Below are 14,369 nucleotides of genomic sequence, written 5' to 3'. Positions count from 1 at the left end.
TCTGGAGTTGGCCGAGGAGGTGATGTATTTTCTGTGTTTGTCACATGACTAGAAGTTCCCGGATGCACTGCTGCGGCAAAAGCCTGACCCTGCGAGACAAGACTTAGCGTTCAAAGAAATATACAAAAGCGTTGAAGAGTCTGTTTAAAGTTTATCTTTACCTGGTAAGTAAATATGTATTTCAAAGTTATGAAGACTGATGCTTAACCATTATTTTCTTTATGCCTTATATATATTTTTCATGTTTCAACACTTTAGGAAAGGGAAAATGTATGCATGTATGGTTTGAGCAGTAAATCCACTGTAAAACTTCCATACTGTATTTTAAAAAAAAAACCTAAATATTTAAAAAAAAAAAAAAGGGAAGACTTTTTTTAGCAATTGTGGTTGAGAACATGTATACTGAAAAAGAAGTGCCATGCGTATCAAAATGCAATGAACATACCGACGTTTTTTTAAGCAAATTGAGTCAAACATGCATAGCATCAATGGTTAGATATTATTTAACGCCAAATATGTAAGAGAAGCAGCTGGTACTGATGGAGATCCATAGAACGTAACAACCTACAAAAAATGCTAAAGGCATGATGGCACGAAGAAGGAAGTTGACTTAAAAGGGACGGACTGAGAGATTTATCACGATTTATTGTTTGGACTACGGAGCCAAGATACTGATATTTCAAGTCTGTGCCTGAAAGTATCAATATATCAATCAAATTGGCAACCTTGGGCATGAGAGAGAGAGAAGAGTCGTACGTTTTGCAAACTTTTTGGTTGAGCAACCAAAGATAAACACATATTTTCATGTTCAATAGCTTTGACAGATGGTTGATTAACACGAAGACAATTTTTTATTTGTCTTTAAGATGCCTTTGAAAGTGAAGAAACCAAAAAAGGATAAAAGGGGCATGAAATTTGTTTAATTTGATTGGGTTTGAGGTCAGAGGAGAGGAAGAAGATGAAATTTTGGGTACCGCTGGTGAGTTTCATGCATATTTTATATTGGTCAAAAAACAGTTTAATTGGAATAAAAGGTACCAACCATTGACGAGATATTACATGTATTATTTAGTCTCCACCTTCTAGCAGGTTAAAGATATCATTTACAAGGACGGAGAAGTTAAGGACTGCAACCTTATCCTCTCAGTCGTTAAACCTCTGGAGATGGTAGTGGACAGTGCCTGATAAAACCTAGCTATGAAGGAGAATTCACAAAACAAGGACTATGATGCACTTGCACAATAACTGAATAACAAGTTATTTTAAAATGTTGATGCTGTAGAGACTTTTAAGCGCATGTACTATCAAAATAATTCAATGAACTTACAAACAATGTCAATAACAGAATTCCAATGTCAGAACTGCGTGCCATTACGTAAAAATCTTTATCGCTTTCAGACTTAGGTGGCTATTATGTCAACGGTTTATCTCTAAAAAGGGTTTAATATCTGCTCCTCTCTGGTTGTGTTTCAAAGTCGTCGATCATGCTTTTGGCTTTATTTTCGTTCTGCATTAAACAGGTGTTTTTATTCTGTTAATTTATTTCTTTATTTTTTTTTCTGTAAAAACGGCATACTCTAAAACCTGGCCTGGTCCCTTTGGCCTGGCCTCTAAGTTGGCCTGGCCTCTATTTTGGCCTCTAATTTGGCTTCAAACCAAATTTTGGCCTGGCCTCAAAAGTTGGCCTGGCCTCAAATTTGGCCTCTGTAAAAATTTTTGGCCTCAATTTTGGCCCTACTCAAAAATAATTTCTTTTTCAGAATTTGATCGATTTTATTGATCTTTTTATTGGTTTTATCTTTTCAAAGATTAAGCAGGTAAATAACATATTTCTGTTGATATGTAAATGTAAACATTAAAATAATAATACACTACTACCAATCTGATTTATTTTTTATTGATTTTCTATTGATCAGTTGCAATTCTGAAGACTATAACACAGAGCATATACTAGTAGTTTTACTTCCAATAAGATATTATTTTAATGATTTAGTAAATGTGCTTTTAATTTTTTTTTTAATTTCCATGGTGATTTTTACAGAGTAAAATATTTAGATACATCAATTTAAATTATCAAGACAACAAAGAAATGCAGATGGATAGTATTAAATTACCTAAGAACTGCCCAGTAAATAGAATTTTTAATTTGCTATTTTAAGTATTACTTGTTACAAGTTTTTTTTACCTTTCTTTATTCGGAATAAAAAAATCTTTTTGATGATGTGGACTAATTTTACAAACTGATCGAAAAAGTGTCAATTAATACAATGATATATGCAAGTAATTAGCCACATTTTATATGATAGGGTTCTAATGGTCTGGTTGATAGGATGCGGTTGTTTTACAGCACAAATGTTAATAACCTATCATCAAACTCAACTTTTGTTTGATAATTGTAGATAGTGAAAGTTGTATCAGGAAATTCTTTTCAAATCATGGGTGGCTTAATAGCCTATGCACATATACATTTCATTACTGATTAACATCAACCTTAACTCTCTGACAAGAACCATGCTGCAGAATTTTTTATCATTAGATATCTAATTACAGTGTTTCCGCTCAGGAACAGAATGTTATAAATTATCTGATAAATGTTATTTAAATTAATTTTTTAAATACGAACTGAGATTAAAGTACATATGAATTTTTAACAGAGTAATCAAATCATTATAATAGAAATATGTTCGTATCTGCATTGGTATAGGGTAGTATATTTATTTAAAAATTATTTGGTGCCTGTATCCATATATCTCATTTAAGATGATGCAGGCATAACAGTAACACAACACTCTATACAGTGTGTGAAAGGTGATGATTCATCACTTGACAAGTGGGAATTTTTCGGAGCTATTAATGACATTTGACATGAATTATTAATAGAGATTTTTTCAATGTGCACAATTTGGAAAACACAAAATAAATTCTGAAATTTTCTTCTAAATAATTAAGCAAGAGTGTCGGTAGTGTGTCAGTATGAAATACCGGTCATCAAAACATAAAATGAAATAAGTTTACACTGATCGATTGATAATCAATAAAATAAAGCATATTGGTGTTAGTACATGATCATTTTTAATGTTCACAATTACATATCAACGGAAATATGTTATTTATCTGCTTTATCTTTGAAAAACTGAAACTAATTTAAAAAAATCAATAAAATCAATCAAATTCTGAAAAAGAAATTATTTTTGAGTGAGGCCAAAATTGAGGCCAAAAAGTTTTACAGAGGCCAAATTTGAGGCCAGGCCAAAATTTGGTTTGAAGCCAAATTAGAGACCAAAATAGAGGCCAGGCCAACTTAGAGGCCAGGTCAGGCCAAAGGGGCCAGGCCAGGTTTTAGAGTATGCCTGTAAAAACATTGTATAAATAATGATAAATGCATTAAAATCATTTTGATTTTCAAAATTATAAGTATTTGAAAGTAAAATGGATTTGGTCAATATTATTATAATGGCTTGCTGTTATTCTTAGTCTGACTGGACCTACCATTATGGTGTGTTTCGGTCCTGCATTGACTGTCCTTAATTTTCGCAGATTAGGACATTATGATACATGTGCGCATTTTCCATAACGAATAGGGTACTAATTCTTTTCACCAAGGAATCCAATGCACTCTTCCTTTGTAATGCAACAATGCACTCTTCCTTTGTAATGCAATAATATATTATTTATTATTAACAGTAAAAAAGGGCAATTGGATAAACATTTTGGGAAGACTCTTCCACACACACGGTACATGTATATATCCTGAATTGTGATGTCATTAATATTGAGTTTTTTCCCTCTATTTGTAATGCGATTAATATGTTTAGAGCATTTTAATAGAAAGATTTGATAATTTGAAAGCATTTGTCTTTTCTAATTTTAATAGATAAGGTTCTTTCGCATTTTTTGGGGTACTCTAATTTTCAAAATTTCACATGACATAATGACACAAGGTTGGAGAATTAAGAAAAATAATAAAGAAAGAAAATAAAGTTACCCACCAGTGTACAGGAACCAGACCATAACTTACTTGAAAAATATGGACAACTGATTTCAAAACGTGTCTTAAAACTGTTCTCAATGGATACCAAAAAAAGGTAACAAAATATACACTTTATTTGTGCTTAAAGTGGTTAGGGTGTGTTTGTGTGTGTGGTTGTTGTGTTATTTCACTGCATCGCTTACACGTAGTTTGGACTTATCGCGTTGTTTCATAAACTCATAACAAGGCGTTTCAGTTCTTTGTCACATGGCACACGACAAATTACTCATATTATTTGATTGAATCTTCGTAAAATTTCTACAGAAAAACCTACCAATTTATGATCCTTATATATACATCTCATGTTAAGCTTGCATATTTACCTAAAATATCATGCTGATTTGTGAGTGTTTTATCTTCAATTAAAAGGGAAGAGAAAGACAGTTTTGAAAAGTGCATCAATAATTCTTTATTTTACAAAATATAGTGCAAAAATAATTGCGCTTTTGAGCAAAAATATTCTTTACGCTCGGAAAAAACTATAAGTCAATAAGAAAAAAAATGGTCGCAGCAAGCATTGATGTTAGGTAACATTAAATTTCATGTACATCTATAGTTACTTTATTTTCTGTCTCATTTGGCTGTCTTTCGTCGTTTTCGGAGGTATCTTTAACTGATGCCTTGCTATGGATCAAGCCTTGTAAATTATCGTCTTCATTAGGGAGACGTTTTTCATCGTCTATCACACTTTTGATATTATTTCCGGGTTGGAAAGAACCTGTAAATTCATTGTCCTCGATTGATTGTCTTTCAAAGCCTTCGATTATGCTTTTTGCTTCAGTTTCGTCCTCAATTAAGCTGGTGAATTCATTTTGTTTATCTATTCCATCAGACCTTTGTTGCGTATTCTGTAACAACAATGTATTTACCACATCTTTAAATAAATGGATAAAAGATCTTCTTGATATCAAAGTTTGAATTTAAAAAACAATACGGCTTTGGTGCACCTTAACTGTTAGAATTCTAATATTTAAAAAAAATCAATTTGAATATAAGAATAATATTTTTTAACACATGTTTTTGACTCACCGTATTAGTTTTCTTCATCCTACACGACACCATCTTACAAATTGATGTAACAAGGCCAATAAAAATGACAGAACATATAACGATTGGTAAAATAAACTCGTATCTATATCTACATTTTTTGTCCTTAAATTCCACAGACCCATAGGGACATTCTGGAACGCATTTTCCGTTATGAATAGCGTTATTCTTTTCACCAAGGAATCCAATGCACTCTTCTACTAGAATGCAATTAGAGCTATTCATAACCGTAAAAAATGGACAACGAGGCAAACATTTTCGAGAGAAAGTCATCCCAAAACTCTTCCACAGATACGGAGCTGACTCTGGACAAGTCTGTACACAAGTCTTGTTAAGAATAAACATATCTTTTGGACAAGAATCTATACAATTGGTCCCATTCAGATACATTCCAGCAGAACATCCATGTTTACAGACTTTGCCCTTGGCTGTGTATTCGATGAGTGGATGATCTGTGCATTTTTCATAAAGCATACAAATTTCATCAATTATGATTCTGTTGAAGGGACATTTTTTCCCACAACGATTTGTCTCTTGAAGCTGGACATATTCACCTGAACACGAGTGTGTACAGAGGTATCCATTTGAAGTTGGATAGTATAAACGGGTGTTGTTCTTGCAGGAGCTTAGACAAATTCCATTTTCAATAAATTGTTTCCCAGATGGACACCTTTTCTCGCATTTATTGGGATATGATAAAACAAGATTCCTTGGACATTTCTGGACACATTCTCTTGTAATGACATTAATAATTTGATGTGACGACGGACATACCTTTAAGCAATCTCTATTATAAGCAAGGAGCCCTTTTGGGCAAACGTCGAAACATGATGCATTGAAAATATATGTGTTGTTTAAACATTCTTTGACACAAAACTTTTGGGTTAGTATTTTATTGTTGGTTATATATTTAAGAGGATGTGAAGAGGGACATGAATTCACACATGAATTTTGAAATATAAACATTTCTTCGACACAGAGATTCACACAAAAATTTCCCTGCAGGTACATGCCGGTACAGTTCATTGTACACTCTTTTGTGGAGTTGTTTACCAGTTTTCTGTTCTTTGGACATGTTTTCACACATTCATTACGGTCAATGAAGAAACCATCTGGACATTTATCAAAGCAAAGTTTATTAGGTTTAAATTCAAAAGTAGCTACTGGACAAACATCAACGCATAGGTATTGAACATGCTTTGCAGAAGCATTCTTTGTATAAATCCACGAGTGAGAGTCTGGACACTCTGAAACACATCTGTTTTGAAACTGAAACGTACTGTCTGGACACATTGGAACACACGTCCTGTTATATAAATATGTCGTGTTTGGACAAACATTTGCACATTTTTGTAATGGCGGTATTTTATATGGATAAGACAGTGGGCAGTCAAATAAACATTTCTTTCCAAAATAGAATGTTGCTTTCGGACATTTATCAACACATCTATGTTCAAAGCCAAATAAATTCGACGGACATGACGCCAAGCAGTAGAAATTTGTTTCCATCTTGTAGCCGTAGTAACGGGCTCTGACTTTGGTTGTATTTAAGTAATAGTAAGGTAATAATGAGTTACTACATTTGCTTACACAAGTTGAATTTGAATTATATTTTGCAGCATTTGGACATTTATCAACACATATGTTATTGAAAGACAAATGTTGACATTTTTGAACGCACACGTAAAATGAATGACTTTTTTCTCCAAATTTTTTCGTTAACGGACAACGCTTTAGACAAATATTGTTGAAAAGAAACATAGAGTCTGAGGGGCATGTTGATGTACAAACTTTTGTATGATTAACATAGTATGCAGGACACGACTTAACGCAAATAGTTTCCTTTTCATGTGCATAGAAAACATATTGCATTGTTAAAGTAAGATAGAAAGGGAGATCCCCAGAGCATTGATTTACACAGGATTTGAATGATTTATATTTAGCATTTAATGGACAAACATCAACACATTGTTGTTGATAATGTAGATTGGGGCACATTTCGACACATTCATAATACAAAACGGGTTGAAATGAATGACCAATTAGAATAAAACTTTTCTTTTGACGTGTCAGTTGGAAAGGGAGATAATCTGGACATTCTGAGTGACATGTCTGATTGTACGTATACACATATGATTTCGGGCATCGGTCATAACATATGCCTGTATCGTTAAAGAGAAAATAATCCAAGGGACATGATGGAATGCACTTTGTCTGTTTTTCTACATGGACTGGTTTATCATCGGCGCATTCCTGCGTACAAGTTCCGTTGAGTGAAAATGGAAATGAGTCAGGACAATCTGCAACACATGTAGAATTAAAAATGCTGTAATCATTCCCACATTCACTGACACATGCAAGGTCAGACCTATTGAGCTGAATGTCATCCCGAAATTTCAACTGCGAAGAATAAAGAAGAGGGTGTGTTGATGGACAGCCAGTAGAGCAAGTTCCATTGTACAAAACAGTTAATGAAGGACACTTTGAAATGCATTGATTTCCATATAGCACTCGATCATGGCAATTATCGGTACACATTAAGATTTCATTGAATTTAGAAACATGAAGGAACATGTACTTATGACTAGATGGACAAGCCTTCAAACATGTGTTGTTAAAAAGGTATTGTTTGTCAGTACTGCACGATAGTTCACAAGTGAAATTATTCTTAGCGGTGTATATTGGACATTGTTTTAAACACCAGTCAAAATAAGGTGTTTTCATCAAATAATAATAAGAATCGGGGCACTTTGAATAGCATGTTTTCATTACAAAAAAGCAATCATCATCACAGTTAAGAGTTACAACAAAATTAGCATCTTTGGGACACCGTACAATACATGAGGTGTTCAAGTCAAATGTGTAATATGGACACATGTTCACACATTCTAGCTTGTAACAAAAGTTGTTGCAAGAACCGGTCGGACAAGAAGAGATCTCATTTCTTGTTACGCATATTTTTGCAAAGCCATTAAATATTGAAATTTTGAATGGAGGGCACTGATCCACACATTCTCCGTTGTTTATGTATTTTGCAGGTGGGCATCTTGCAATATACCCTGTTTTGGCGCGAACGGAAGCTTTTAAAAGTCCAACATGGCCCTCATTTTGTAAACTTTGCTGACAAAAATAAAAAAAAAAGTAAATCATAAAATAGTCTGTGTGTTTTTTTTTTTAAAGAAAGCTGATGATTTTATATAGTTAATGATAAATTGTAAAGAATTAATGCTTTTGGATTTATTGTTGGCAAACAGAAATGAGAATATCTGATTGACATATAATTTAAGTGACAAGACACTGGTGGTTTGTGTCTTTGAGTAAAAGTGTTATTTGGTTTTTCCCATTTGCATAAAGAAAAATAAAATATTGAATATTTTCAGGAGCATCTGACATATCTGTTTCATGCTCGGATATTTTACTTGAAAATGACGTTAATGGTAATTTAACAAGCAAGCTCTATGATAAACGTTATGACTTTAACTTTTCTATCGCCAACTTCCCTTTCTTATGCAGCAATATACGTTTATCACCTGCATACGGAGTTTATATATATCTCAGTTGATTCGATACGCAAAAGCATGCTCTACGTATGAACTATTTCTAAAACGAAGTAAATTACTGACAAACAAGTTGATGAAACAAGAATTTCAGCAGTCTCTTTTAGAAGCAGTATTTCGTAAGTACTATGGTCGATACAATGACCTTGTCAGCAAATAAATTTAACATTGCGTCAAATGCTGACTGATGTTTTTCATACTAATTGTTAGTCCATTATTTATACACTGAATTGACGACGGATTTTCCTGTTATTTTTCGATAAAATATATACGTAAGTAAGAATAAGAAATAGCATATATTTCTTACCTGAAATAGTAACACTAGAAATATAGCAAAAAGAGTGGCTTGTTTCATTGTCGCTTTCTACTTTCTGTTTATTTTATAGGAACAACCTTCTTGAGGGACGAGAAATGAAATGCTTTTTCTGAAAATTTCCTGCTGTATAGTTTAAAGTGTACTGATTCGAAATGGAAAATGGAATTTTCACAGTTCAATTCATATTTTAAATGCACATTTTTTAAGGTCTACTTTTAATCAATGAGCTTGTTATTGTCAGAAAGCTTTAAATCGCTGTACTCTTGTGCAATGCAAGTTAAATAGTTACGAGATGTTTTCAAAACTTGGAAATGAAAGTAAGTATTTTTGGTTTGTAGCTTTGTTTTATTAGTGTGTTTAAGGATTTTTTTTCACTTTATATAAATCATTTAGAGAAGTCAATCTGATTGGAAATAAGAATATCTCCTTCAAAATTTGAAACGTAATTAATACATTGATATGCTTTTTAATTCCGGTTTTCAACAGAGAAGAGAAAATAATGAGGAAGAATTAGATATTATGGCGGAAAATGTTGACTTACAACTGTGTAAAATTGAAAATGACTCTAACACAAGAAGTTTGAATTTACATCATCACATTTCAAGGTCCAAAACAAACAGCCGAGAAGAAAACTGTCCTTTACTGGACAGTGATGACACTGGGGATATCCTCCAGATAAACAGTGATCAAGTCAGTATTGACGGAAAACAATTCGATGATCTCCCTTCTGGTAAACTTTACCATTTATTTATCGCTCATTCTGCCGTTGATGGTGACCAAGCTTTAAAAATATGTCAAGAACTTGAAAACAGATTTCTTTTGAAGTGCATGTATTATGATCGTGATTTTACGATTGCCAAAAAAATTGATGAGAATATCCAACACGAGATGGAAAAAAGTGTCAAAGTGTTATTGGTCCTTAGTCCAGACTTTCTGTGTAGTCATTGGTGTGACATGGAGGCAAGGTTAGCTGTTCAAATGTCATTTGATCGGAAGTTCAGTTTGAGAATAATTCCCTTGATATTACATGGCTTAGATACCGATAATGATTTGCCGCCATTTTTGAAGCCGTATGTGTGTATTGATGCTCGAAAAGAAAGCGATGTATCTGCTAAAATCCATGAAGCATACTATCATTCAGGTATGTCATTTTGTTTATACTTGAGCATTTATTTTTGTAAGGTAAAAGGTTTTGTGGTAAAATAGGAAAATGTTTTCTTCGCAATTCGATTTCGTGTTTAAAAGAGTATTGTATTGTAAATATTTGTATATCCTTACTGCATTTAAATATTATTCTGATGAAATCTTATTTTCGAAATATTTTTAATATTACATAGGAGTTGTAGATGCTGCACATCAGACAGAATTAGGTGAGCTGTTTTTAAATTCAAAAAATCCAGAAGGATAAATGTTAAGTTTTTGTCAGAATTGGCAAATGGAATAAAACAATAATTATTTCATTGTCAGAATCTAGATTTGTTGAAGATAATAGAAATCAGAACGGGGCTCCACTGATAGAGTTAGAAGGGAAACTGAAGAACTCTGCGTGCTTTAACGCATCACATTTTGAATTTCCAGCGTTAATGGAACCGGACTACCGTGCTTTAAATTCAGTGCAGGTGTTTCTCTCTCTTTCTATTTTCATTATTTATACATCTGTTCATTAAGTTAACCTGTTCAGTACTTAATGTTAGCATTGGAATCATCTGATGCAATGTCATTGCGGAATATCGTCTTTTGACAAGAAACGTCAAGGGCATATTTTATACAAGTTATATAGGGACAGTTTTTATTGCAGGTTCAGAAGCAGATGGAACATATCCTTGACTTTGCAAATGCATTCTGTTTACTGAGGAATTACAGAATACTTAAAAATGGCATGTTCCAATACGGAGTAACTGTGCTTATAAGTCTTTCGGTGACATTCTTATACATTTCTATCGGTCTTTTAGATACTCTCTTGAACAGAAATGTAACCGACATGTGGAATGTACATGTTACACCTGGGATATTTTTAGGAATTTTTACCTATCCATTGACCTTGTTTTTAGTGCGGAAATTCCGGAAGCAGGTGAGAATTTAATTTGTCTTACCGTTGATGCAAAGAATATGCCATATTCAATATAGTAATTATTAAAATGGTTAACAAGATTGGATTTGTCCGATTTTCTAATTAGGGTTTAATTTTGAGAATCTTTTTTTTTTTGTAGCTGATAACAGTACTTCGAAAGAATATTTGGGACAAAAGCATAGAACACTTTGACAGCACTAAGTGTTTGGTGTTACTGGATGTTACCGACTTAGGAACACAAAAGGTATCCTTTTCTACGACAAATAAATACATATAAACTGTCATTGTCTAACTAAACATTAAAAGATTGATAAGGTTGACGAGACTTTCCGTAAATGATTCAGTATGAAACAATTTGAAACATTATAGGGTTATTGAACTTAAATTGGTGTATATTGGCACAAGTTGGCTGTACAAATGCACGAGCTTGAATTTATTCACCAATTTCAGTTCAATCACATTTTTATTATATAGCTAAAACAATTTATTATAATTTATAATAATAATTCCAACAAAAACAAACGCAAATTAATGATATTTTAGTATCGATATTCAAATTAACGCCTGTCCTGTAAGTGTTCAATATCGCATCATTCCGATGACCCTACCGAGCGTTAAACAAAAAAAATGTCGTCTGGTCAAATTCTCCGAGTTAAATTTAAGAAAGGGAGTGACATTTAGGTAAGATGTGTTTATTTTAGCAAAAAATGAAATTAATTATTAAAAATATTAAAAAGTACGTATTGGACCCATTGAAACCTAAAGAAGCAAATCATACAGTAACGCTCGGTAGGGTCATCGGAAAAACCCAATATTGAAACCTTACAGGATAGGCGTTGATTTTTATACCCTCACAGAAAAAAATCATTAATTTGAGTTTTTTTTAGTTGAAGTCATTATAAATTATGAGGAAATGTTTTAGCTATATAATAAAGAAGTTATTGAACTTATATTGGTGAATAGTGGCACTCGCTGGCTGTACAAATGCACTCGCAAGGCTAGCTCGTGTATTTGTACAGGCAACTTGTGCCAATATTCACCAAAATAATTTCATTAACCCTATTTAATGCAATCGTCAGCTCGTTAAGCTTTACCTTTACTCTCAGCCTTTGATATATAGATTATATTTAATAATATGACGCCAAATATTAAAGATATGGACAAAGTGGCGTATGACATTACTTTGGGATCAACCCTCGTATATGTTGGATGATAAAAATGTTAAACATCCTGTGTTGCAAATGAAACAAATAAAAAAATTCTCTTTTTATTTATTTCTAGATAAAGGCGATACGATATGATATAAAAGCATGCCAGGTAGGTAGACCTTGAATGTTCATATTATACGTTTATTGACTGAGTTCTAGGGCAACATGCGTTTTGTCGGACCCACGAACCAAGCTGTCTACGGCCTCAGGCAGACAAATTGGTTCGAGGGTCAACAAAACGCATTTTGCTCTCGAACAGAGTCAATAAATGTTTTGTTATACTTTTATTCTATTTTATTTTGTTCTTGACATACATGTATTTTGTACTATCTTCCATGAGATAACATCATGTCCGTCATCGTTAAACACTAACGAAAGAAAATGAGAGTATGCTTTTTATCAACCCTAATAATTAGAATTCGGATATATAAAAGATATGTAATTTTACTCACATATTTTTAACAGTAGTAATCGTTTTTAATTTAATTTAATTTCTACCTTTTGTTAAATACATGTTAGAAATAAATACTTTAAAACTACAGTGCTTAAAAATAGAAGAGAATTAAAGAACATTCTAGTAGAAATATTTTGCTATGGAAGATAAGAGATATACACTGTAAATAATGAAACAATGAATGGGTGATAAATTGTTTTTACAATTTTAGGAGTACACAAGTATCCTGTTATCAAAGAGACATCGAACAAATAAAGATTGTACTGCTCTTGTAAGTAAATTTATGTTTTATTTCACGAAGTGCAGGAGGCGAATTTTCAATGTTATTATAACTGAAGGTAAGAGGAGTTAAGGGACAAAAGGAGTAAAACTTTAAACGTATCATATTCTTTTTGTAGTTTATGGAAGAGGCAAAGAACATGATTCTTAAAAAGCTTCATGAATGGAATGAACGGGGACGATTAGTGAACTGGCTCTCTTTAGAGAGCGAAGCGTACAACAGACACAACACTTGGTTGAGAAAAGCATGTGTTTGTCAAGTATTAGAAAGAGACGTCATATTGCGTAAAAATAATGTAATAGAAGTTTAAATTAAACAAAATTGAAATATAACATGTATTTTTGATATAAAATATGTTGAGTTTGCAGAATTTTTTTTTCTCAATGTTTTTATATAATGTGTTTGGAGAAGTATTTTGAATTCATGAAACTGTCAAATATAGTATTAACACGAGATTGATGGAAAATGTGAATATAGAAAAGTCATAGTTTGATGAATTATGGAAACAGTTTTGATAGTTTTAAAAGATATTATAAGATTTCGGAATGATTTCAGTATTACTTGGCACACAAGGCGACTACTCTAAAATACATAAAATAGTGCATGGGTTTTTGATTTTGATGAACAGTGTTGCCATGGTTACTGAAAATAGAATTTTCTGTGAAATTCCTTGAAAACGATACTCTTCCAACAATTGTGGTCTGATTTCAATAAAACTTGGCACACAAGTAGACTACACTAAGATACATAAACTAGGGCATCGGTTTTTAGTTTTGATGTACGGTGTTGCCATTGTTACAAAAAATTCAAATGTCTGTGAAATTTCTTTAAAACGCTACTCTTTCTACAGTTTTGGTCTGATGGCAATGGCTTCTTTTCTCATCCTTTGTAATAAGTTCTAACCAGTAGAGCTACAGTCTCGACAGAGACTTCTGGTTTGTAGAAACTATCACTTCCTTTTTAATTCGCCGGAATGAGTATGAACACACTATTATATTAACTGCAACTGTAACATTTGATGCTACACACGTAAATGTTTTTATATGTAAAAATTGATTGGAAATTGTTTTTTGTTTCTCCTCTTCATCTGTTAGCAGAGTTATTTAGTCGAAGTAGTGTAGCATTTCAGAGACATGTTCATAAAATTTTATGAAGGAACTTTGATTACAATTTGGAGTTTTAAATGAATATATTTACATTTCCAATGTCTTGTCCGAGATAAAATTACAAATTGTAAATTTACTTTATTTCCCTATCAATATATTGGCGCGGTCCCCCCCCCCCCAAAAAAAAGAAAAAACATGTGTAGGGCGGGACACAGCTAAACAGAAGTAGGGCTTGGAGCATGTGGATTGGCGGAATCAAAGCATGTAAATATAAGGAATAACTGTAAGATTTTTCAATTT

General features: G+C 32.7%; 2 protein-coding genes across 2 annotated transcripts; one reads left to right on the top strand and one right to left on the bottom strand.

Moving 5' to 3' along the window:
* Positions 1–4,438: 4,438 nt before the first annotated feature.
* LOC134255969 (proprotein convertase subtilisin/kexin type 5-like) lies at positions 4,439–9,554 on the bottom strand. The gene is made up of 4 exons (XM_062738569.1): positions 9,435–9,554; positions 8,942–9,288; positions 5,060–8,197; positions 4,439–4,878 (listed from the first exon to the last, which is right to left on the bottom strand). Exons 2-4 carry the CDS (start codon positions 8,987–8,989, stop codon positions 4,564–4,566), a joined length of 3,501 nt encoding a protein of 1,166 aa, XP_062594553.1. The 5' UTR covers positions 8,990–9,288; positions 9,435–9,554; the 3' UTR covers positions 4,439–4,563.
* LOC134255973 (uncharacterized) lies at positions 9,470–13,274 on the top strand. Its single transcript, XM_062738572.1, has 8 exons — positions 9,470–10,091; positions 10,288–10,320; positions 10,418–10,569; positions 10,749–11,021; positions 11,161–11,265; positions 12,303–12,338; positions 12,895–12,954; positions 13,082–13,274. Exons 1-8 carry the CDS (start codon positions 9,470–9,472, stop codon positions 13,271–13,273), a joined length of 1,473 nt encoding a protein of 490 aa, XP_062594556.1. The 3' UTR covers position 13,274.
* The last annotated feature ends 1,095 nt before the right edge of the window (positions 13,275–14,369 follow it).

Source organism: Saccostrea cucullata, unplaced genomic scaffold, assembly GCF_032062105.1.
Source record: "Saccostrea cucullata isolate Sc308-1 unplaced genomic scaffold, CSIRO_AGI_Scuc_v1 ctg3680, whole genome shotgun sequence".
Lineage (NCBI taxonomy): Eukaryota > Metazoa > Mollusca > Bivalvia > Ostreida > Ostreidae > Saccostrea > Saccostrea cuccullata.
The sequence above is the reverse complement of the archived record's forward strand: the minus strand, read 5'-3'. Positions and strand labels throughout refer to the sequence as shown.

Bases quoted from the DNA above. Each gene is read 5' to 3' on its own strand.
- LOC134255969 (XM_062738569.1), bottom strand. From the start codon at position 8,989: ATGAAACAAGCCACTCTTTTTGCTATATTTCTAGTGTTACTATTTCAG. The intron at 8,198-8,941 runs GTAAGAAATATA...TATTTTTGTCAG, and splicing joins TTCTAGTGTTACTATTTCAG to CAAAGTTTACAAAATGAGGG. The intron at 4,879-5,059 runs GTGAGTCAAAAA...TTGTTGTTACAG, and splicing joins GGATGAAGAAAACTAATACG to AATACGCAACAAAGGTCTGA.
- LOC134255973 (XM_062738572.1), top strand. From the start codon at position 9,470: ATGGCGGAAAATGTTGACTTACAACTGTGTAAAATTGAAAATGACTCT. The intron at 11,022-11,160 runs GTGAGAATTTAA...TTTTTTTTGTAG, and splicing joins TGCGGAAATTCCGGAAGCAG to CTGATAACAGTACTTCGAAA. The intron at 11,266-12,302 runs GTATCCTTTTCT...ATTTATTTCTAG, and splicing joins CCGACTTAGGAACACAAAAG to ATAAAGGCGATACGATATGA.